This window comes from Myotis brandtii, unplaced genomic scaffold, assembly GCF_000412655.1.
Source record: "Myotis brandtii unplaced genomic scaffold, ASM41265v1 scaffold244, whole genome shotgun sequence".
Classification (NCBI taxonomy): Eukaryota; Metazoa; Chordata; class Mammalia; order Chiroptera; family Vespertilionidae; genus Myotis; species Myotis brandtii.
In genome coordinates, this window is record NW_005359225.1 from 4328452 (window position 1) to 4352151 (window position 23700).

General features: G+C 56.1%; 1 protein-coding gene across 4 annotated transcripts in view; it reads left to right on the top strand.

Annotated features, from left to right (window-relative positions):
• The window catches only part of ARAP1 (ArfGAP with RhoGAP domain, ankyrin repeat and PH domain 1), a 74162-nt gene extending 58057 nt beyond the window's left edge, over nucleotides 1–16105 (top strand). For 3 of the 4 annotated variants that reach the window (XM_005867109.1, XM_014540447.1, XM_005867111.2), the window contains 20 exons: nucleotides 719–853; nucleotides 3006–3141; nucleotides 3409–3511; nucleotides 4322–4517; nucleotides 4732–4783; nucleotides 4879–5042; nucleotides 5176–5388; nucleotides 5722–5827; nucleotides 6212–6359; nucleotides 6448–6534; nucleotides 6617–6685; nucleotides 6986–7103; nucleotides 8462–8575; nucleotides 8795–8940; nucleotides 9433–9465; nucleotides 12860–12942; nucleotides 13701–13751; nucleotides 13937–14000; nucleotides 15119–15268; nucleotides 15508–16105. In XM_005867109.1, coding sequence (XP_005867171.1) covers nucleotides 719–853; nucleotides 3006–3141; nucleotides 3409–3511; nucleotides 4322–4517; nucleotides 4732–4783; nucleotides 4879–5042; nucleotides 5176–5388; nucleotides 5722–5827; nucleotides 6212–6359; nucleotides 6448–6534; nucleotides 6617–6685; nucleotides 6986–7103; nucleotides 8462–8575; nucleotides 8795–8940; nucleotides 9433–9465; nucleotides 12860–12942; nucleotides 13701–13751; nucleotides 13937–14000; nucleotides 15119–15268; nucleotides 15508–15525 — 2186 coding nt within the window. In that variant the 3' untranslated portion in view covers nucleotides 15526–16105. The remainder of the gene's footprint in view (nucleotides 1–718; nucleotides 854–3005; nucleotides 3142–3408; nucleotides 3512–4321; nucleotides 4518–4731; nucleotides 4784–4878; nucleotides 5043–5175; nucleotides 5389–5721; nucleotides 5828–6211; nucleotides 6360–6447; nucleotides 6535–6616; nucleotides 6686–6985; nucleotides 7104–8461; nucleotides 8576–8794; nucleotides 8941–9432; nucleotides 9466–12859; nucleotides 12943–13700; nucleotides 13752–13936; nucleotides 14001–15118; nucleotides 15269–15507) is intronic. The other variant, XM_005867110.1, reaches the window with a different exon arrangement.
• The last annotated feature ends 7595 nt before the right edge of the window (nucleotides 16106–23700 follow it).

A 23700-nucleotide genomic window follows, 5' to 3' on the forward strand; every position in this document is an offset into this window, starting at 1 on the left:
TGCATTTCTCCATGTGCAGGTGACCTACAATAGCAGCCCTGTCCACTGCTCTGTCTGGGTCTCTGTCACAGACGGGTTGGGTTCCATTTGGCTTCTGCTCTTGGGGTGGATGAGGAGGAGACAGTGGGGTTGAGGGCTGCTGGTCATGGCCCAGCGCTGGCCTCTGGGGCCACATCCTAGGACTGAGGGTGGAGCTCCTCGGCCAAGGCTCCGGGCTCAGGGCCACGGGTGGGTGGGGTGCGCTGGGCTGGAGAGAGCCCAGGTGTCCAGGGAGACACAGGAGACCACCCAGCTGGCTCGGGCTTTGGGACTGAAGCAGCCAGGCTGCTTCCTTAGGCTTTGCCTCATCAGGGATAAACCTCCCTTTGGGAATTGTTATCGAGTTTGCCCAAGGCCCCCCTCATTCTAGTGTGCTGGCCCTTTGCCTCAACAGGCAACAGGGAGGGTGGGGTGGGCCGGGCTGGGGAGTCAGGGAGACTTCCTGGTACTGGAGCTGGGCCTTGGGAGCAGGGTGGAATTTGCACATGAGGGGGAGAATTGGAGAGCGGCTGGGGCAAAATCCTGGATGTGGCAGTGAGATCCTGAGGGTGCTAGTTAGGGATCCGGGCCTGGTGACTTAAAGGCAAGCTTGGATGCCCAACCCAGGTGTGGGTGATGGGCTGCCCCTTGGATGGCAAGTATGACCAGCCTTTCTACACCCCCACCCCCTTCCCCAAAGAGGTACCTCGGCTGGATTTGATGAAGCCCCTGGAAAAGCACTACTCTGTTGTCCTGCCAACTGTGAGCCACAGTGGCTTCCTCTACAAGACCGCTTCTGCTGCCAAGCTGCTGCAGGACCGCCGTGCCCGGGAAGGTGGGTGCCTGGGAAGGTGCCATTCTGGCATGGCAGCAAGGCCAGAAAAGCCAGTGCTGGACAGGTTGGTGGGCCCATGAGGGTGCCATGTGCACCCTGGCAGAGTCAACCTGGAGGGCTTCCCAGATGTGGTCTCTGGTACACAGTAGGTGCTTAATAAATGGCATGATCAGGATGTAAGTAGGGCACAGCTCTGTAGAGCCCAGCACTGCCTGTTTCCTTTGGACTAAAGAAGCCTTTATTGAACACCTACTGGTATGGGCCCTGTGCTGGGCATCTGGCATTTGGAGTCGGTGGATATTAGGAAGTTTGAGAACTAAGCTTAAAGCACCGTCCCTCTCTTATCTCAGTCTTCCATTTGCTCATCAACTCTGAGTATATACACGGTCCTTACACTCCCTACAAGCACCTCCATGTCATGCTCCATTACCTCCCTGACCTCGCTCCTCTCCTCACTCTACTCCAGCCTTACTGGCCTTGCTGGTTCTCAGACATGCATACTCACACCCACCAGGGCCTTTGCACTCACTAGCCCTCTGCCCAAAATGCTTTTCTCCAAGTATCTGCATGGTCAGTCCCTCACTTCATTCTGGTCTCTGTTTAAATGTCACTCCTTAGAGACGTCATCCTGAACCATTTTATCCAAGATAGCCCTCCCTATTTACCCTGCTTTCATCCTACTCTCCTACCATTTATCTGACATTAATCTGTTTATAGGTCTGTTTATTGATTCTCTGTGCCCCACTGAAACATAAGCTCCTCTTGGTCACCACTGTAGCCCCGAGCCTAGAACAGTGCCTTGTACCCAGTGGGCACTTACTTGGCAAATGTCTGCAGGCTGAAGGGTGACTGAGGCAAGGCTGGTCCTCTTAGAGGGAGCTCAGCCTTGGGGGGCAGTTCTGGGACACATCACCGTCAGAGGGCAGTGCCATGCTCTTGTAGATAGGATGAGAGACAGAGTCCATGGTGGGAACACTGTCAAGACCGTTGCTCACCGCATCCCTCAGCATCCCCTGTTGAGGCCCTCCGACTCCCAGAGAGATTTCTTTGGAGCTCTGTGCTGCACATCACCTCACTCTCCCTGAGGCACTGTCCAGTCTACCTCTCTCTGCCTGATGGTGTCATTTATGTAGCTGCCTGAGTCATCCTTTTTTGTCCTGGTTTCCAGGAAGCCCTGAGCCAGTGTGAAGTTCAATGCTTCATGAGTCTGAATGACCTTGACATTCTGTTCTTTCTCCTACCTTTCCTGGCCAGATTCCTATTTCTGTTCCTTTATGGAATCTTGTCAGAGTCCTTGGAGCAATTATAAGAGGAGGCAGAGTATAGAGTAATGGGTGCTGCTGGCAAAGGAAGGTGGGTGCAGGAGAGGGAGGGGCACATGGGAGGCTTCTTATGGCATTTGAACTGGCTTTGAAGGATGATGGGTGCAGGGAGGGAACAGGATGAGAAAAGAAGGGAGGTGGGGTATGTGCCCAGAAAGAGGGCTGGAGAGGTGGGAACAGGCAGACCCAGCAGGGCCTTGAATACCAAGCCGAGGGCCACAGACTTTGTTCTGAGGACAAGGGGGTGGGATGGGTAATGGAAGAGTTTTGAGCTGAGGAAGGACAGAATCTGGTTTTGCTAGAGCACTTTTTTAAAAATTAATCTTCACCCACGGATATTTTTTTCATTAATTTTTAGACAGTGGAAGAAGGAGGGAGCGAGAGAAAGAGAGAGAAAGGGAGTCATGGATGTGAGAGACACATCAATTGGTTGCCTCCCACATGCGCCTCAACTAGGGCTGGGGATTGAACCTGCAACCCAGGTACATGCCCTTGACTAGGAATTGAACCCAAGACTCTTTGGTGTGCAGGGCAGCACTCTAACCACTGAGCACACTGGCCAGGGCTAGATCACTTTTGACTCTTGGAAGAAGCGAGGCTGGAAGAGCAGTGAAGAGGCCACTGCAGTGGTTCCGGGGAGAGGCTGGGCTGGGCTGGGCTGGGCTGGGTCACAGGGCTGCAGAGAGGAGGGTGGGATTGGGGGAAGCTTGTGAGTTAGAATGAAGAGGACATGGACCAGGTAGGTGTGGGAGCCCAGAGAGGATGCAGAGGTGGTTTTCAGGTGAGGGTGGGTGCCTCTCTCATGGTTCCCCTGACCAATTTCTCCCCAGAGTTCAGCCGACGCTGGTGTGTCCTTAGTGACGGGGTCCTGAGCTACTATGAGAACGAGCGGGCAGTGACCCCCAACGGGGAGATTCGGGCCAGCGAGATTGTGTGCCTGGCAGTGTCCCCTCCTGACACCCACGGGTGAGCACCCCTGGGCAGAATCACAGACGATTATTCCTATAAGATCTAACCCCCCACCATTACCCCATTGGGAAGAAGCCCAGAGAGGGGCAGGACCTCCTCAGAGTCACACAGTCCCCTGAGGCCCCACCTTGGGCTTTCCCACCAACTCTTAGGGGGCCAGGTGAAGGGCACTCACAAGGGCAGTCATAGGGTGGGGCAGAGAGTAGCAGTGATGGGGGGCTGGGCTGGGGGGTAGGGGCTGAATCCTGGCCTGTGTATCTACAGCTTTGAGCACACCTTTGAGGTGTACACGGAGGGAGAGCGACTATATCTGTTTGGACTGGAGAGTGCGGACCTGGCTCGTGAGTGGGTCAAGTGCATTGCTAAGGTGGGCCTGGTTAGCAGGAGGGTGGGAGGGAGTCCTACAGGGCGTATGGTGGGACCTCCTGGTGGATCCCATATATGCCAGCTCCCCCAGGATGGAGGGCAGCCGACACAGGGAAGGCTCTCAGGCCCAGGGCCTAGCATAATCTGCAGCACTCTGGGGGTGGTTGAGAAACCTGTCTCAACTATGTGGGCCTTGTACTCCATAGGTGCTCAATACATGTGTAATAATGAATGGCAGGCAGAGCCTTCTTAGGATGGACAGTGCTGACTCCCGTGGTCTCCTTGTCCTGGAGGAAGGAGGCAGGGAGCCTGCAGAGGAGAGCTCTGCCCTGGGGACTCCAGCCAGGCTCCTCTGGGGTCCCCGTGCTATGAGGGCCGGTGACTTTTATCATTCCCTTGGTCATTGCTCAGTCGTCTGTGGGCTCCTGATGGTCATTCCTCAGAGCCCTGGGGACCCAGATGAATGTCTTGGTCCTGGCTCTTCAGGTGCTCCATGCTGATGGGGAAGACAGATGGGGTCCGGATAGCAATGACAGTATAATCAGTGCCACAGCAGAGGGCAGGGAAGCTTTGGCGCCCTGGGGCACAGAGAAGGACATCCTTCTCTGGTGTCGGGAGGTTTTCCAGAGGACGGCACATCTGAGTGGGTCTGATATGGGGCGTAATACACCTGAGTTCATCCACTCTGCTGGGTTCTGCCCTGGGGAAGACAGAGGAGGCAGCTGGGTGGGCAGTGGGCATGCGCCCACAAGCCAAGGTGTCTGGGCAGGTAGTGCTGATGGCCGAAGCAGTTTCTGGTCTTCCCCAACAGGCGTTCGTGCCTCCCCTGGCTGAGGATCTGCTGGCCCGGGATTTTGAGCGGCTTGGGCGCCTACCCTACAAAGCTGGCCTGAGCCTGCAGCGGGCCCAGGAGGGCTGGTTCTCTCTCACCGGCTCCGAGCTCCATGCCATCTTCCCAGAGGGGCCTTGCGAGGAGCCATTGCAACTGCGGAAACTGCAGGAGCTTTGTGCGTGGATCCAGCCCTGGGGCCCCAACCTGCAGGGCACCGGATCCTGGGCTCCCAGGCTCCCAGCCCCTCCCTGGAAGTCTGAATGCTACCCTGTGGCCCCATATGCTGGCGGGTGGGTCCTGGGGGTGTGTGTGTTCAGAGAGCCTCAGGAGGGAGCAAGTTGGGGACCATGAACAAGGCCCAGGCCTCACTTCTCCTGGCTCCTCCACAGCCGTCCAAGGGGACAGCGAGAACCAGGTGTTGGTGCTGGTGGAGAGAAGGAGGTGAGCCCTGGCCTCCCTGAGGGGCTCTGAGAAGCCTGGGAGCGGCGGGAAAGGGTTAGACCCCAAGTGACTGACTGTCCCTGTGAAATATACAGGACACTGTATATCCAGGGAGAACGGCGACTGGACTTTGCGGGCTGGCTGGGGTCTATCCAGAAAGCAGCGGCCAGCTCGGGGGATACACTGTCGGAGCAGCAGCTGGGAGACTCGGACATCCCAGTGATAGTGTACCGCTGCGTGGACTACATCACGCAGTGTGGTGAGCCCTGTCCCAGAGGCCAAGCCGCACCTTTCCAGAGTCCCTGTGAAAGTAGCTGGGAGGCCCCACCCCATGACCAATGCCTTAGGCCCTCAGTTTTGTCCACCCCCAGCTCAGCCCCACCCCTCTCCAGGCCTGACCTCCGAGGGAATCTACCGCAAGAGTGGACAGACTTCGAAGACACAGCAGCTGCTGGAGAGCCTGCGGCAGGATGCTCGCTCTGTGCGCCTCAAGGAGGGCGAGCAACATGTGGACAACGTCTCCTCGGCACTCAAACGCTTCCTGCGAGACCTGCCTGATGGGCTCTTCACTCGAGCCCAGCGCCTGTTCTGGCTGGAGGCTTCAGGTGGGCTCTACATCCGTCCCTAGTGAGATCCAGGCCAGTGCTGCTGACTTGTCCATTCCTGTCTCAGGATTCCAGCCCCTCCCCAGTATGCACTTGGGCTAAACGTGCCCCAGCAGGCAGCCTCCAGTCCCCCTCCCTCCTGTTTGTCATTCCTATTGTCACTCTATACGTTGCTGGCAACTCCTGAGTGCCTGGTAGGATTTGCCCTGGAGGGGGCAGGGAGTACTGTTTCCTGGGGTAAGAGGCAGAGCAGCCAGAGGGTTGGGATGGGGGGGTGGTTACGGATGGAGGGGGCAGGGAGGGTCCTGACCTCATCTATCTTCCCCAACCCAGAGATTGAGGATGAGGAGGAGAAGATCTCCAGGTACCGAGGGCTCCTGGCACGTCTGCCACCAGTCAACCGGGCCACAGTGAAGGCCCTTATCAGCCATCTGTACTGGTGAGGAGCACTACTATTGCAAGGCTTGGGGGGAATGAGGTAGAGAAGATTCTTCTATCCCAGCCCTGTTGACTGCCCTCTCCTGGGAACCAGGTAGGCCTGGGAACTGAGTGTTGACTTATGAGGTGCCCTAATCTTGGACACTTTGTCTCCCAACTTCCTGCAGTTGGGAGAATAGAGACCTTGGCCAGGTCTCCAGCTTCCCAGCCCTACTCTTCCCAAGGACCCAAGACATGGCCAAAAAGATTGTCCCCACTTCCCCTTAATTAGCTCTGCTCCGACCAGGATCTTTCCTGGGCTCTTTCCAGTCATAGTCCTGTCAGGAATTGGGAAGGTGAGGTGGGCCGGACTCCTCACTCAAAGCCTCCGTCCTTCCCTGTCCAGCGTCCAGTGCTTCTCCGACACGAACCAGATGAACACACACAACCTGGCCATAGTGTTTGGGCCCACGCTCTTCCAGACGGATGGGCAGGACTACAAGGCTGGCCACGTGGTGGAAGACCTCATCAACCACTATGTGGTGGTGTTTAGTGTGCGTCCCTAGCCTGTGGGGGTGAAGGGCAGGGCTGAGCCTCCCGTGCAGCAGTGACCATCTGTCTCTGCCCCTGCCCCCTTCCCAGGTGGACGAGGAGGAGCTGAGGAAGCAGCGGGAAGAGATCACCGCCATTGTAAAGATGCGTGTGGCTGGCACTGCCAGTGGGACACAGGTGAAGGACAGGACCTGGGGTGGGGGGCCCAGGCCATCCACCTGCACCCACACCCCAGGCATCCAGCCCTGTCTCCTTACAGCACGCCGGTGACTTCATCTGCACTGTGTACCTGGAGGAGAAGAAGGCAGAGGCTGAGCAGCATATCAAGGTGGGGGCCTGGGACCTAGAAGCCAAGCGACCAGAAGAGTCAGGCTGGGCCAGGCACAGGCTCAGATGGCTGGGGGAGCAGGGCTTCTATCCCAAAGGGATCCCCAGTTTGGGACCTGCATCTGAGTGGTGCTTGGCCTGTCTCTTCCCTACCTCCCCACCCAGCTCATCAGGGTGACTCAGAGACACCCCCCTGCATCCCAGGCCTCCAGAGAGCCCTGAGAGGGGAGGGCTGGATCGTACAGCCAGGTTGTGGTGGGGCAGGGGATAGGGTAGGCTGATCCCCTCTCGGTTATCACAGATCCCAGCATCCATGACAGCTGAGGAGCTGACCCTGGAGATCCTGGATCGCAGGAATGTGAGCATCAGGGAGAAGGACTATTGGACCTGCTTTGAGGTCAATGAGAGGGAGGAGACAGGTGGGTGACCACCAGGATATGGTGCCAGCGTGTCCTTGTCTGGGCTGCAGCCCCAGTGTGTCTTCCCTTACCCTGAAGTGTGGGGACAGTGGTGGTGAAGGGGGTTTGGGATGACAGATTGTTGTCACCTATGATCTCAGTAATGGTGGTAACGGTGCTGGTGGGGCTTGAGGTCACGGTTATAGTGCTGCTGATGGGAGGGACAGTAAAGGGGTATATGGTGTTAGCTAAGATGATGTTCTCTCAGGTCTCAATGAGAATAGTGTTGCTTGCAATGGTAATGGTGCTGAATTTGATCATGGGATTGATCAGGTGACCTTGTTGGTGGTGAAGGGGACAGTGGGTGGTGATGACCATGGGGTGGGTGGGGTGGTGGTGTAGGTAAGGATAGTTGTGTTGGTGTTATGAAGAGGCTACGGTAGTGAAGGGGGGGTGATAAAGGCATTTTAGGGTGAAGGGTCATCTTGATGGCAGTGGACGGTGAGGGTATCTCTGTTCATTTTTACTGTTATTTGTGGAGTTCTAAGCCGACATACAGTCTCTACCTCCTACGGATTAGTCTGGTATGGAACAGAGATATTAATCCTGTGAGCATATCAGTAAATGTACAACTACAGCTGTGTCGCTGCTGTTCAGGAAAGGGCCACCACACCACCAGAACTTATAACAGGGTCTCTGGCTTTGAATGTGAAGAAAAGGGGTTACTTGGTGAAGAGGGGGAACAGCATGGGCAAAGGCCCTGTGATGGCCAGAGACAGCGCCCTTTCAGTGAGCTTGAGTTACGGGCCGTGAGGGGTGGTGGCACTGGTGGGCTGTGATACAGAGAGAGGTGGCCACTCGGGGCCTGACGACAGTGCGAGGCCAGCGAAGGGTAGTGACCGGGAGTTTGAAAAGCTGTCTCCTTGCTGCTGGGTGGAGAGAGCTGGGGGAGATGGGAGTGAGAGCTCATGCAGGGGACCACTTCGAAGGCCACAGTATGAGTCTGAGGAGAAGATGGTAACATGGCCAGGAGACAGCAATGGAGCCGGACAAAAGCAGGGAGACTTGTCTGTGGAGGGAGGCTGAGAGGGAGGAGGGGTGGTTTTGGCTGGGCGGCCTGGGGGGTGGGGCTGTTTCCTCACGAGGACAATAGGAAAGCTCACCGCTTGAGTTTGGACACGTTGGGTCGAGCAGCTGTGGTGCCAGCAGGATGTGTCATGCCTGAAGCTCGGGTGTGGGAGGAGGTCATGGTGATTGCGGTGGTGCTAGGCGGTGGTGAGGGGGAACAGCATGGGCAAAGGTGATGTGTGTCTATGTGCCAGCCCTCAGTGCTGTCATGCCACGTGACTCTGGTGACAATGGGTGTGCCCTCTCCCCAGAGCGCCCCCTGCACTTTTCGGAGAAGGTGCTGCCCATCCTGCACGGGCTGGGCATAGACAGCTACCTGGTGGTGAAGAAGTACCAATCCATGGAGGCCATGCTGCTGTACCTGGGTAGGTGGTGTACCTGGATGGGTGTAGCTGGGTGGGTGGCGTCTACAGGGCCAGGCAGGACCTGTGGTGGTGCTCAGGCAGTGGGCACCAGACGGGCAGACCTCTTCAGAGGCTGGGGTAGGATGGGGCACTTTCCTTCATCTCGGGACCCTACCCTGGGTGTCTGGACCCACGGGTAGGAGGTTTGTGCAGTCCATGCCCACTCCAGTCCTTCCCCAGCCAGCCATGTGGGTGACACCAAGCATGGCATGATGAAGTTCCGCGAGGACCGCAGCCTCCTGGGCCTGGGCCTGCCCTCAGGTGGCTTCCACGATCGCTACTTCATCCTCAACAGCAGCTGCCTGCGGCTCTACAAGGAGATCCGGGTGAGTGGCCCTGCTGGGTCCTGCCTTGCGAAGGGCCCTGCACCAGAGTGTGCACAGACACCCATGCACAGGTGTTCCCTTGAGTTTGCCAGTGGGAGCGTCTCTATTGAGGGGTCTTGGGCCAATATAGCAGTGGCCCTGGGTGGCTACTCTGCTCTGTTCTATAGCCCCACTAGGCCCTGGAACCTGGATGCCATTATATCAGACCTGTGCCTGTGCCTGTGCCTTCTTATGATATACACAGGCACATGCTACATGGTGACAGCCCAACTTGTGGCCTAGGCATGTCTTGTTGCTGCACAGGTCATGTCCCCTGTGGGCCCACCCTGTCCACATGCTGGGTGTCTTCCCAGACCAGACCCTATCCTGACAGCCTTTCCCCCAACATCGTTTGCACATACATGCCACACCCCACCACGCACCACAACACACACCGTCCTGGCTCTGGACCTGGGCCTCCTTCTTCTGTAACCCTGATCCTCTATCAAACAGAGCCAGAGGCCGTGGAGCGGGGCCCCTGAGACCGTGAGTAGCTGTGGGCCAGCTGCCAGCTGCCTTACACCACCTGGGGGCCGAGTGAGCCTGGGGGGAGCATGAGGACAAGCCAGAGCTCCTGGCCGTCTCCAGGCATGGTTCCCTGCCCCCTCGCCTATCAGCACTGGCCCCACCCTGGGCTTGTGGCCTAGGTTCCTGCCCCTCATCCCCACACCTCTCCCAGAGTCCTCTTCCTAAAGTAGGAGTCCCCCATCAATGTGATGCTCTAGAATTTTCCAGACGACTCAGTGTGGAGGCGGAGGAGCCAATAACAGAGGCCCCTTAGATTGGAATTAGAGTACTGGTCCTCATCTCCTGTCAGCTCTGGAGCCACCCTCTTTTTAACCCTAGAGAGGGTTCTGGGGCTATCAGAAGGGCCTTGCTACCGTCCTGATCCTAAAACACCAGGGAGGGGCTACAGAGGCTTGTGACCTATGGTAGGAGTTTCCACCTCCTGGCCCAGTTGCCAGCCCTTGTTTGCACACCCCTGGGAGAGGAGAGCTCATCTAGTCCTCCCACAGGGCTGCCCTAGACCTAAAGGGGTACTTCTGCCTGGCAGAAGGCTCTTGCCCAGATTCAGCGAGAATATGTCTTGTGACACCTCTGTGGGTCCCAGCTGTGCCTTGGGGGCCACAGAACATAGATGCCCTGCAGAGACAGGCAGCAGAAATGTGTTCCCAGCCGAGGGGACTAACCTGAGCTCCCACACCACCCCCACCAGTGTCTCCAGCCCTTCCTGCCACTTCATCTCCTGAGAACATCCGAACAGGCCTAGCTGCCATGGAGGAAGCAGAGTAGATGGAGCAGGATCCTCTCTTTCTTTGCACATTATATCTCTATTAATGCAGCCTGGGCTCCTGCCAAGCCTTGTGGGGAATGTCTCCTCTTCTTTACCTCCTTCTATGATCGCATCCTTAACTTCTGGGCCTGTCCACCCCTTCAGTCAGTCCCCCTTGGTTCTGGGACGTTATTTCCCTGGCCCCTTCCCTCTAAGGACAGTAGCCCCTTGGAGCAGACCAAGCCCATCAGTGTGGACAGTATGGCTGAGGCACCTGGAAAAGCAATGGCTGATCCCTTGGCATCGAGGGGAGAAGACAGGAGAGCTAGGAAGAGGGAACAGATGCAATGTTTGTCAAACCCTTCACATTCTGGGACATGTAATCTCATGCTGCCCTGGGAGGAAGGGTCCTGTCCCCATTCCACAGGCGGGAAACAGGTTTTGAGTGACGTGCCTCAGGCCATCTCTAGGTGGTAGATGATAGATTCACGCCCAGATTTGTTAGCATCAAAGCTTGAGATTCTTATTCCTTGAAGCATAGGAGTCAAGGACTCTGCAGCCAGGGGCTGACGAGTGCAAGGGTGAGTGGTGCTCTCCCCAGTGGCTGCCAGCGCCTCGGCCTGACAGAAGCCCCAGGGAGGTGTGTTTTGGCTACTGAGGTGCTGGTAATTTTGGTATTTGCGGGTTTATGGAGCAACAGGACAGAATATTTGGGACAATCCCTGGCATTTGATGTGTGAACCCTTTCCTTGTCCTAGGAAACCTTTGTTAAAGACCCCAAGACACCTGAGAAAGGCACATTCTAGAAAGATCTTGGTTCCAGAGATGTCTGTGAGCATCAAAGGGTGAACTTCCTTCTCTGCTAGTGACCTCAGACCTCAGAGATGCTGGAAACATGAGCTGGTTGATTAGAAATGAACTCCTTGGGGACCAATGATTACATTGACTGCAACTCCCCTTGCCTGCCCCAGCCCTCCTCAACCCTCCTGTGTCAGCCATGCACGTGCCACCCATGCACCATGCACCCCGGAGCTCGAGGCAGCCGAGGCCCGAGGTGGTTTTTCAGATTCTCATGGAGCCACAGCCTGGGTTGAATTCCTCAATTCCTATCATTCTCTCCATGCCCTGACTAGAATCATGCCTGTCATACCCACAGCCCTGTTCCTTTCCCTCTCTGCTTCCACTTCACTTCCTCTCATGCCCACAGCCTGACTTCTGAGCCTGCTTTCCATTCCCTCAACCTGATGCCTTCCATACCTGCAGCCCAGTTTCTCCACATCCTTTCCTCTGTGAGGCCCAGAGCCCACAGTGCAGCTACGGCTGCAGCCCAGTTCCTTTTACAGCCTGTCCCAGTCTCCAGTCCTGCCACCTGCTTGCTTTCAACCTGCAGTCTGATGTTTTCAGTTCTCTCAGCTCATGCATGTAGGTTTCCTCCTTGTGTTTTCCCACACCTTGTTTCTCCCATATCCGCAGTCTAATTTCCCTTCCCCTGCCCAGTTTGTCCCAGGCTGTCTTGGGCAGGTGCTGTGTGTAGGAGACATAGGGCTTCTCCATCAAGGCCTCGGTCATCAGGGGGGAGTGGGTCCTAGTGAGCTGCTCTTAAGCCACGACTTATGACAGCACTGAAGCCTCCACTAATCCCTAGGCAACCCATCCTTTAGTGACCTCACAAGGAACCCGCCAATTCCTGAAATTTTCTCTCTCCCTGGCCATTCCTTAGTTCCCTCTTTTCTTGCAGAGGAGCCATGCCTGGGGGTGCCTAGGAGCAATGGTGGGAAACATGGTGGGGTTGGCTCAATCTCTGACCCCCAGTTTTGGTTGTAAGTGAGTCCATCCCCCCTGCCATTCACCCTGGTGCCACTGCTGGCTCCAGGGGTGCCTGGTGAGGACAGGGCTTCGAGTAAGTGGCTCCCAGAGCAGGAGGAAGACTCATTAGCTTGACCTCCAACCAACCTCTTCCTTGGGGGGGTTATTGCTCCCATCCCCCTGCCTCCGAGCCAGCCTGCTCCTTCCACGTCCAGACCCATATGCAGAGGTGGGGGCCAGAGGTGAGCCTGTCGATGTCCTGGTGCCCCTCCCCAGTACATCGGTCTCTCGCTTCCTGACATAGACCATTGGGAAGTTCTTCCTTTGGTCTACTGAACAGGTGTTCTGCTTCAGCTTGAGTCATCAGCCTTCCCCTCGTGGAGCCAGCGAGTGATAGCTGCTGGCCCCACGGCCTTCTGTTCACACCGTCAACCCTGGAGCCTCCATGGGGCAGCGAGGGGTGAGGGATAAATAACCTGAGACAAACAGGAGCAACCAAGCAGCCGAAGCTCCCAGATCACACATGCTTGTTCAGTTTGGTGCCAGAGGGTGGTGTGCAGACGTCTCTCTCTGGGACTGGGGACTCACTGCTCTGGATCCCACTGGAACGGCTGCCTGGGGGACTGAGGGTTGACTGTCTGATGCCGCTGCAGGGAGAGAGGCCTGGGGGCTTCATTGTGCTGATTGTGAACAAGGAGGGGCTGGGTGAGGGAAGAGGGAGGTACCTAGTGGGGAGAAGTGCCCCACTATCCACCCCGACTGACTGAAGTACCCTCTCCCTCTGCCCACCCCCTTCCTCAGAGTCACAGACCTGAGAAGGAGTGGCCCGTGAAGAGCCTCAAAGTCTACTTGGGAGTGAAGAAGAAACTCCGGCCACCCACCTGGTGAGCTGGACCTGGGGAGATGGGTCTATAGCTGGGGCCTGTGGGGGCTCAGAACAGATGGGGGGAAGGTACATCTGGGGGCTTTGAACTTGACGGGTGGCTTCAGTGGTTCTGAAGGTGTGGTCTCCCAGACCAGCAGCAGCAGCGTCACCTGGAAACACATTAGTAACTCCACTTCTGGGGTCCCACCCAGACCTGCTGGCGGGTGGATCCTAGGGGGTGGGGCCAGCAGTCTGTGCTGTAAGAAGCGTTCAGGGAACTCTGATCCTTGCTCATATTTGAGAACTACTGGCCTGGATTGAAACCCTTTTACTGACTATCTCTGGGACCTTTCTGTGCCTCACTTTGTACATCTGTAGAATGGAGAAAATAATACGACAGTTGGTTCAAAGGGTGGCTGTATGTTTTCAAAAATTGAAAAGTGATGCATAGCCATAAGTATTGTTATTAATTTAAGAAGCCACCAGGCTTGGTGTTCTGACTTTCTTGACTCTTCTGCTGCCCGTGCCTGGCTTTATCTGAGGGACTAGGGCAGGACTAGGGTGGGGTAGGGCTGAGGATGGGGGAGCCAAGCGCCTGGGAGGCTATGAGGAAGGTAGGGGCTCTGAGAGGAGAGGCGGTAGCTAGGATATGCTACCCTTGCAAGAAGGCCCTGAACTCTGCTCCCAGCTCTGGCCCAGGCTTCTGGGCTCTATCCTGAGAGCCTGGGCTGTGAGGCCGCTGGGGGCTGTCAACTGACCCCACTCACCCCTCTGCAGCTGGGGCTTCACTGTGGTGCACGAGACAGAGAAACACGAGAAGCAGCAGTGGTGAGCGAGGGCCCTGTCTTGAGACCCCAGGCCGAGGAGAGATGGTAGCCTGTCCCCCTTGAGTGGGTCCCCCTCACTGTCCAGATCTGTGCCCAACCCTGAGACCCTGGGCTGGGGAGATGGGCAGGGTGTTCCCTGCTTAGCCCGGCCCTTGGCAGCATCCAGACCTGTGCCCCGCCCTGCAGGTACCTCTGCTGCGAGACACAGATGGAACTCCGGGAGTGGTTCGCCACCTTTCTCTTTGTGCAGGTACCAGGTGCAGAGGGTAGGACTGGGTGTTGGGGGAAGGGGGTCCCGAGGAGGCATTCATTGTGGTGAATGGGATGTTTGCTTCTTCACTATTCAGGCTACCAATTGTTCAAGGAAATTTTGGGTTGTTTTTAATTCATTTTGTTTGTTCCTTTACTCATTAAACCCTTCCCAGTGCCTGCTCTGGTCCATCCTGGAGCCAGGCATGCTAGAGACAAAGGGTGCAGACCCCTGTCCTTGGGTGGGTGTGTGGGGAAGGCAGCAGGGAGAGGGGGTCACGGGAGCTGAGTCTTTGTGGATGAGGGAACATTCAAGCAAAGGTAGGGGGTTGGGGGTGGCTTCTAGGCAAAGGGAACAGTTTACACAAAGGCACGGCAAGAGAGTTACAGACTGTCCAGCAAGGTGTAGAGGGAGAAGCTAGGAGTGCCAGACGCTGGCGCTAGAAAGGGAATCGAGCAAAGCCTCAAAGACCCTTGAAGGCCACAGAAGCTGAAGTTGACTTAGTCGGCAGTTTTAAGGGAGAGTGTTAAGCAAGAAAGAGTGGTGTGGGTTTGAGTTTCAGAGGGCTCATTCTGGATGTGGCATACAGGGGAGGATGGACTACAGGGCCGGCCTGGAGGTGAGGTGACCAGGGAGGTGGCTGCTGCAGCGGGCCAGGTGCGAGCAGGCTGGGGACTTCGAGCAGGGCCAAAGGGGTTGGGCAAGAGGTTTTAGCTGAGAGCTCAGAATTGTTTAGGAAGAAGACAGACAAAACTGTACCAGGACCTGGGTTGAGTTCTTTTCGTAGTCAAGGTCTAAAGGGAAACGGTAGACGCTGTAGTTTTCGTGGTTCCTGGTGAGAGGAGGCAAACTGTTTTATTGGTGCTGCGTTCCCAGAGCAGCTTGTTTGTGGACTGGGAGATGAGAGTTGTTGGGTAACATAATTGGCTGGGCTTTGCCAGGAATACAGTCATGTCCTCCTAACAGCTGCTTCTCATATCGGCCGGGATCAAAGCTGAGGGTGTCACCTCAGATCACAGCTGGAGTCATTTCTGGGAAGGGTGGGCGGATCTGAAGCTGAGTGTCTGGGCCAAAGCTGAGTCCGGGTCTCAGCATCCCTCTCCTCCCCTGCTCCCCAGCACGATGGCCTGGTGTGGCCCTCAGAGCCCTCACGCGTGTCCCGGGTGGTCCCCGAGGTCCGGATAGGCAGCGTATCGCTGATACCCCTGCGTGGCAATGAGAACGAAATGCGCCGGAGCGTGGCTGCCTTTGCTGCGGACCCCCTTTCTGTGAGTGGCTCTCCATCCCCGTGGGCAGGGCTGGGGTCTTGGCTGGATGCTGCCTTCCACCTGACTTACCTCTTTGCTTCTCCTTTCTGAGAGCCCTGGGGCTCTGTTCCTCTGTCCTCAGTAGGAGTCCTGACAGGCCCCTTTGGTTCACTTGGTTCATGGGAGCCCCCTCTCCACCTTGGCCCCTGTGAGCCTTCACAAGGTGCTTATGAAGTCTGGGCTTCTGTGTCTTTCCGCAGCTCCTGAGAAACATGTGAGTGCAGGAGCCAGTCCCTGGCTCTGGGATTCTTGCTGCCTGGAAGCCTTCCTGTTCAGACACCCTCATGCCCTGCGTGCCTGCCGTGAGCCAGCAGAGGGCGCATGAGGAAGCTGCACCCCCACATTCCACATCCAGACTGCAGCATGGGGATCCCTGGCTGGTGTGAGGGCCTATCTGAGAAGGAACCCCGCACCTGCTCTGTCCAGGTGCTCAGCCTTCCTGGCCTGGTCTGCTCTCCCCCAGGGTCACCCACCCTGAGTTTGAGAGGTTGGAGAGATGGGCATCAATCAGGAACTCTGGGGGGACACCATCCTTCCAGAGGCTCGAGGCTCTGGGGCCCCCGCTGGAAGGGAGCCTGCCGCCTTGCACAAACAACAGAAAGCTGATACTCTAAGGAACACTCCTCTGGGGGGAGGCGGGGGGAGCTCTTGGGTAAGTTTCTACAGGGCCGAGAGGTGGACTTGGGGGTCTTCAGCCCCTCTTCTGGTCTGGGCTGCCTGGGAGGGCCCAGGTTGCCTGATGCCTCTTCCCCACTTTGGGGACCTTTTGATACTATAAATATATATCTGTGTATTTTATTCTGTGTGGTGCTGAGGCCTGTGATTCGTTGGGGGTTTCTGGTGTTACGGTGTAGGAGGAGACAGGAGCCCAGGAGCCCAAAGGTGAGTGCTGGAGCCCTGAAGCCTGGGCCTGGGCTCTGCTCTCTCTCGGCCCTGCAGCCACTCTCCCCTGCCCCAGGCAGAGCCACAGCCTGGCTCCATGCCATCCCCACTGTACTTCTGTGCAGCCAGGGTGGGCAGTGCTGGTCCTGATCCTGGCCAGGACGGACCCCCATCCAGACTGGCCCCTATTCCTGAGCAGGGGCCTGTGTGTGGCATGTGTGTGACTCCCACCAGCTCCTCTGAGACAAGGTCACAGGGTCACAGGAGTTTTATTAAATTAGGAAGACAGGCCTCAGGGTACTCTTGGCCCCTGTGCATAGCCCTCCAGAGGTAGGCCTTGTCTTGCACAGAGAAGCTGCCCTCACTAGGCACTGCTGGGTCATTTCCTCCAAGAAGACAAGGCCCTGGCAAGTGGAGGAGATAATGAGCTGTTCAGAGATGGATTTGGGACTCCCTGGGAAGATGCCAGACACCACATTCCCGCCTCTGCCTAGTCTCATTACCGGCCTCTCCCCAGGGGCCCAGCGGGCAGACAGGCTGACCTCTCAGCCTCAGTCTCAAACACTGGGGCTAGGCAGAGAGATGGAAGATGGGTCACATGACCTCTGACTCATGTGATTCAGCTCCATAGGGAGGCCTGGGTTTGGGTAGGAATCTTGGGAACCTGGACTCCAGGTTCCTTGTTCCTTGCAAATGGGAGGTGGATGCCAGGAGACTGGAATGGGTCCAAGGCTGGGGCTAAGCCCCTTGAGTCTTGGACTCTTATCTTGCCCCTGGTGGGCATCTCCAGGCCAGGCTGACCATTCCACTTACAGCCAGGACAGACCCTTGTCCAGGTGCTCAGGGCCTGGAATCTTCCCTGGATCTGACCTTGGACTGAAGCTCAGAGAGAGGATGGATGAGACTGGAGTCTGCCCTTTTCTAAGTTGCCAATGTCTCTGCCCTGGCCGAGGGGCCTGGCTGCAGTGACTGCATGGGGCCACCAGGGAGCAGCCACAGCTCAACATTGGGTCTCAGAACAGGCTTGGTAGGTAGGTCTCTAGTGTGACCATCCTGGCCCAGGCCTTGCTCTTTCGGAGTGTGTGGTAGGACCTGTCTCTAACTTTGACTCCCAGACTGGTGATATTCTGGGAGGCAGCACAGTGCAGGGATGTGCTTTGGACTCCTGGAATCTAGAAGGCAGGAGGAGGAGGAGGGAACAGCCCTTTACCAAGCACCTGTCGTGTTTCAGCGCCTGTGCTTTATGCACTATCTCCTGGCAGAGGAAGGAAGTAAGGCTCCGAGAGGGGAGGCAACTGGCCAAGGTCACACAGCTCTCCTGGGTCTGGGCTGAGGCCCATTTCCACTGCCCTGCTTTGGAGTGGTCTCCCTCCTGCACTCCTCTCCTTATTCCAACTCTGCTCTCTCTCATAAGTGGCCCCACTTGTTCTCTGGGGAAGAGGATCTGAACTGTCAGGAGTTTAATGTACTTTTGCTTGGAATCGCGAGCCATTAGGGCCTCAACCTTAATTATGGCAATGACAGCAGTGTTGGGTGGATTAGGAAACTCTGCTGGTCTTTGTCACAAGGATTCCTAGAAATGGGACGTCTGGAGAGGTTTGTCCACATATTATTTGAGGTTGGGTTGGGGGTGGTGGCTGAGGAGCTCAAAGCTAGACCTGCTGAGGGGAGGGGAGCAGCTCCTGGAGAGGGAGGGCCTCTTGTAAAAGAAGGTACCTCTGAACTGGCCTTGAAGACCAGTGCACATGGGGTAGGTGGGACTTGGAGTGGGGACGGGTTGAATTGTTGCGGGAGGAGGACAGGCCTTCAAGAGTCAACCCAAGTCTGGGCCTAATTTCAAGGGACCACAGGGAGCCCTGGGAGAGAGAGCTGTGGCAAGTCCGAGAGCATTGTGAATAGAAAGGTGGCTGAGAGGAGAGATGAGGGAAGGTCTGGGAGTGGGTGGTGGGTGGGATGTCTGTCTCTTCCATCTCCTTGCTCAACTTACCCACTCTACAAAGCACTCAGCAGCTATCAAGAGCCTCTGGTCCTCAGGAGACCCTTGGGCTCCACAGGAAATCAATGGGGTAGGGGAGGGGAAGATGGGCCCTAACTCCTCCCCTCTTCCCCCTGAGCTGGATTGGAAGGAGGGCCTGAAGCTGAGGTCTTCTGTCCTGGGCCCATGCTCTGGTGGCTTCCAGGCCCCCTGACCACAGCTGGTTGTTTTGGAAAAGCATGGATGTGGATGCCAGCTGGGTGGAGCCGAGGCTCCCATCTACAAGCTGTGGAGCTTTGAATTTCTAAGGTTTCTGATCCTCGATGTTCTCATCATCTGTACTTTGGAGATATTAATAGTACTGACATGCCTCACTTTATTGTGCTTCACAGATATTGTGTTTTGTACAAAGTAAAGACAGCCTCCACCAACAGAAAGATTACAATTAACTTTATTGTATTGGTTTGGAACCAAATTCACAATATCTCCGAGGTATGCCTGTACCTACTAATGGGAGGATAAATGAGCCAATAAGTGGAAGTACTTAGCACTATCCCTCAATAATCCCCTTCCCAAATATGTCTGGGGGACATCATGGCAACCAGAATCCTCCCCAGGCCCCATATATTGTCATTCAATGAGCATTTCTTGAACATCTACTGTGTGTAGAGCTTTACTGAACACTGAGTGGGAGCAGATGAGTAAATGGTGTGGGGGAAGGAGGGAGCCCTTCTGTTGGGGAGTATTGATCAGGAAAGACTCCACGGATGAGGTGAGGCTGGAAAACAAGTGTATGACTGCAGATGGAGTTGGGGGGAAGGCATCTCCAGGAGAGGGAATGGCAGAGCCAAAAGCAAAGTGATGTCACAGCAGTGAGCAGCCTGTTGTAGTTGGTGCTTAGTGCCCAGGGAGCCCTCCAGCCCCCAGTCCCTCTGGTGTTGGGACTTTTACCTGTATTATCTGTTTCTTAACATATGACCAGAACCCAGTCAAATGGGCTCCTTGAAGTCTTCCCCCCACTAGAAAAATGAATAGTTTCTATTCCTTTAGCCAGCTCTGTGACCTAAGTGACCCAAACCTGATCTTGAGAATGTCTGTCTGTCTGTCTGTCTGTCTCTTACATGTAAGTACAGCTTGCATGAACCTCCCACTCTCTCTTCCAATATGACATCTCCTTCAGGAAGCCCTTCTGGATTGCTCTTTGTCCCTACTGTACGGAGTGCACTTAAGGTGTGTGTGTGTCCGCCCAGGTCACTTGCACCCAGCTAGGCACTGGCCCAGGAAAGATCTGCCAGGGACAGTTTCCTGGTCATCCCCAGCTGGTCCACCCCTAGTGTGTCCCCTCTCCCATGCACTTTCAGCCTGTGGAAATTTATGCACTTTCTCTGCCCTGGTTACAGCTCCTATTACTATATTTATCACCCTGGAGACACAGTGGTACAGACACACACATGGCACACACACTTTCCCTGCACACACGTGTCTGCACACCTCAGCTGCACTCACACACACACGCACACTCTGCACGTGTATGTACTCCCACACACACAAAGCTCTCTAGGAAAATTGTCCCTATCCTTCCTGCTGCTCCTCCTCCACTCTGTCCTCCCACCACCACCCACCTCCAAACACTGAGACCAAAGAGATGGGCTGGACGGCGCCTCCCACCACCTGTCAGCCTGGGAGGCACTTCCCCCTCCTTGACTATAGTGTGTTCTCCTTCCTCACCGCCTGCCTTTTCCCTCCAGCCTGTCTCCCCAGCGTTCTGCCCGTCCCCACTCTGTGCCACTTTCTGTATATCTCTTCCTCCACCTTAGTCACTCTGAGTCCTCTCTTTGCCACTCTGTTGACCCTCTGAGGTGGAACCTGTCGTTCCTCCTTGTTCTCCCTCCTCATGGGCTCGGGGACCTCACAGGGGCTGATGGAGACAGAGGGACAAGCAGAGGGGTCCTCTCACTTTCTGTTACTCCTCCTGAGCGAAGGGAAGGCTGTGTGCCTGGCACCATGGAGACCAGTGTCATGGTAACACAGCCTGGGTGGGCACAGCCTTCCTTCTCCTGCGAGGAGCCCCATAGTCCCCTCCACAGGTCTTGAGGAGGTGGGCCTTGTGCTGCTGCCCAGCACTGGCTGCTACGCCTGCCTCCAGTTCATATCACCACCTCGGGCAGAACACCCCCACTCTGACCAATTCTACTTGCACTGTAGCTCCTAATGCCTTAACTCACTAATGGGGGAGAGGGGGCGAATCCTCTCCAAACACCGGAGGGCTCATTTATAGACTAAGTGCCAGAGAGAGCCGAGGCTTGTCTAGGGGCACACAGCAAGTCTGGACTGGCTCAGAGAGGTCAGTCCAACCTGGGACCCTGCTCCCTGGGAGGTCTCTAGCCAGTCCTTAGTGTCATAATAATAATGATGCAAATGATCATGTTGATAAGCCATCTGGAAGCACCCACCACATACTACTGGGCTAAGGCTTTGCATGTGTCATTGTTTCATCCTTATAACCAACCCTATGAGGGAGATACTCCTTTTGTTTCCATTTTATAGGTGAAGGAAACTGAGGCACGGACTTACCAATGTCAGCTGACTAATAAGTCGTGCGGTTGGGACAGGAACACAGGTCCTTCCCAGATGCTGCAGGTGAGCCAAGGCTTCAGGCCTGGTGCCCTCCCCCGCAGGCAGTCTTTTTCTATGTGAGTGGCAAATCTTTCAGCTCTGTCATTCCTTCTGGAGGGAGTTCACAGGGAGGGGAGGTCTGGGGCTCAGCCTCGGTCTGGCCTTAGGGTTTCTGGAAGCCAGGAGGTTATTTTTCTAAGAAGATGAAGGGGGAACAGGCCTTCCTAGTGTGGTTAGTCCTAAGGAAGGCCTCCCTTGCAGTCTGGCCAGGCAGAAACTAGCTCATAACCTCCAGGACCGTTTGGGACCGTGTCTAAGCCCAGGCTGGAGCCTGGGGATGGAACAAGGAGACCCTGCCTCCCAGGCCCAGCTTCTCCTTGCCACCTGACCTTGATGGAGTCACACGTCAGCTGCCTCGCTCCTGGCTTATGTAATTATTCAAATATAGTAGCTGCCTTTATTTCACTGAGTCACCCCCCTTCCCCCCTCCCTCCGCAGGTGCAGAGAGTTAAGGGGGAGGAGGTAATTTTGGGTGAGTGGGTGGCTCAGGGTCTCCTGGCAAGGAGGATGCTGCTGTTCGGGGTTGGAGAGTGGTGGTAGTGGGGCTGGGGTGGGGGCCGAGGGAGAATGAAACCGTCCCCAGAGTACTCAGCCACAGGGGCCACTTTTGCCCTGACCTATCCCTTTGAAATCCCACATTCCTGGGGCATCCTTCCCAGGGTCAGCAGCTGTATTCACAGCCTTTTCTGGGCCTTTGCCCAGCTGGAGGAGGGGGTAGGAGGAGAAAGAGAGGTGGATTAGGAAGAGGAGAAAGTAGGCTGGTGGGGTAATGGCTAAAAGTCCCTGGTCCTAAGCCCAGCCCTGCCCTTTACTCTGCCCTCTCTCACCTCAGTTTCCCCATCTGGAGCATGAGGGATTGAAGTCTGCTGCATCTTATGCTGCCTGATTCCTATACCTGGAGAAGACCTTGCCCTTACGCAGAAGGCATTTCCAAGTGTCTGGTTGACTTACCTCTCCTCTTTTCTCTGCCCACCCCAAGTCTGCCCATCCTCGCTGGGCCCATTCAGCCTCCCCACCCACCCACAGGGCAGTGTAGGCAAGAAGGGCCACTGGATTCTGGGCTGAGGAGCTGAGCTGCTGCTGCCTCCCCCCTCCCTAAATTTGCCATCTGTTCTACCACTTCATCCGCCTGCCCAGCAGGAACAGGAGCTCACTACCCCCACCTGGGGGCATTCCTTCTCATAGGGCCGCTCTGGCTGATCCGGAACCTCAAGCACACAGTGCCTGGGCCCTGGGTTCTGGTCCCCAAAGCCGCCTCCCTGCAGTGTTGAAGAAGCTGCTCCACCTTAGAGCTGTTCTGGAGGCTGGGTAGCCTTTGTTTCTTTGTTAGCAAAGGCTTTGCCAGCCATGATGTAACGGGGGGGGGGGTGCTTAGTGTGGGAATGCAGGGAACCATGCCAGTCCCTTGCCAAGGACGTGGTTCTCCAGCCGTTGTCCTTGGAGCTACAGGTGGCAGCTTCCTAGGCAAGGAGGAGATGGAGAAGCACTGTGAGATGGCTCCTCGAGCTCCCCCCTCCCTCCACACACACACCCCGTTGCCAAGACCCAGATGTGGGCCCATCCTGGCCCCCAGCCAGAGGGAGTCACCCAAGGGTTTTCAGTCCAACCCTCCGTGAAAATCATGTTCTGCCAATTACCAGCCTCCCCTGGAGAGCTGAGGGCTGTTTCACGCTTTATGACCTCAGTCTGCCCCGGGTGTGTGTGTGGATCCCCACAGAGCAGGTCCGTGAGGCCCCCTCCACATCACCTGTCCCCCCACATCCACCTGCAGCCTCTTAGGGCTTGCTCCCTTCTGATCCTGGATTGAGCTCTGAAGTACGCCATGTCATTTCCACACTCAGCTGTGTCTCCTTCTTACTCTCCTCCATCAGCATTTCTCACTTGTACCTGGTGAGGCTGTTCCCTGTGGAGCCAAGGATGGGAGGGCCAGTCAGGGTTGATCATGAGAGACCTCAGTGCCCGGCTGAGGTGCATGGCTTTATCCTGAGGGACCCAGGGAGCCATGCATGGGTTTTGAGGAGTCTCATGAGCAGCTAGATGTCTTAGCAAGGTGGCAATCGGTGCAGGGTGGAGGTGGAGGCGGGGTTGAACTGGGATGGGGGCTGGAGAATGCCCAGTTGAGGAGAAGGAAGCTGGGGCTCCGGGAATGAAGGGAGCGGGTAGATGTGAGAACTGCAGAGGGAGAATTGACAGGCCTTCGTGACAGATTTGATACAAGAAGTGGAAAGGGAAGAGGCAAAGCGACTTTGAAGTTTCCAGACTGGGGATTAGAAGTTTGCTGATGTCTTTGATAGAGACAAAGCAGTGTTGGATGTTGAATATTTCAGCGCGAGGGGCCTGTTGGATGTCCCCAGAAGAGATGTCCAGGAGGCAGCACATCTGGCGCTCCAGAGAGAGGGCTGGCCAGAGGGCACTCACAGTTGGTATGTTGGAAAGCTCCGTGCCCGTGGGGTAGGGGGGAGAATGAGGAGCGACAGGCCTGGTGCTCCTGTAGGGAGCGCCCATCCATACGGAGGGGGTGAAGATAGGATGAGGCAGTGAGCAAGACAGAGTAAGTGCCGTCTGGAAGGTGGGAGGGGGGCAGCCTCGTAGGAGGGAGCGGGAGGGCGCTGAGAAGCCGCCTTTGGTCAAGAGGAGGTAGCTGGAGCCTGTGAATCCTGGGCGGAGGCTGATTCTCCAGTCGCTTTGGGCAGCCACCCGCCTTCCAGAAGCATCCTGCTTCCTCCCACCTCCCTCCACTTCCCCAACTAGCAGGAAAAAAAGGAAAAAACCCCACAAAAACAAAAGCCCGAGTGCGGAATCTTGGGGGGAAGGCGGGGGAGGGTGAGTGGGTGAGAGGTAATCAACTAAAGACTATACG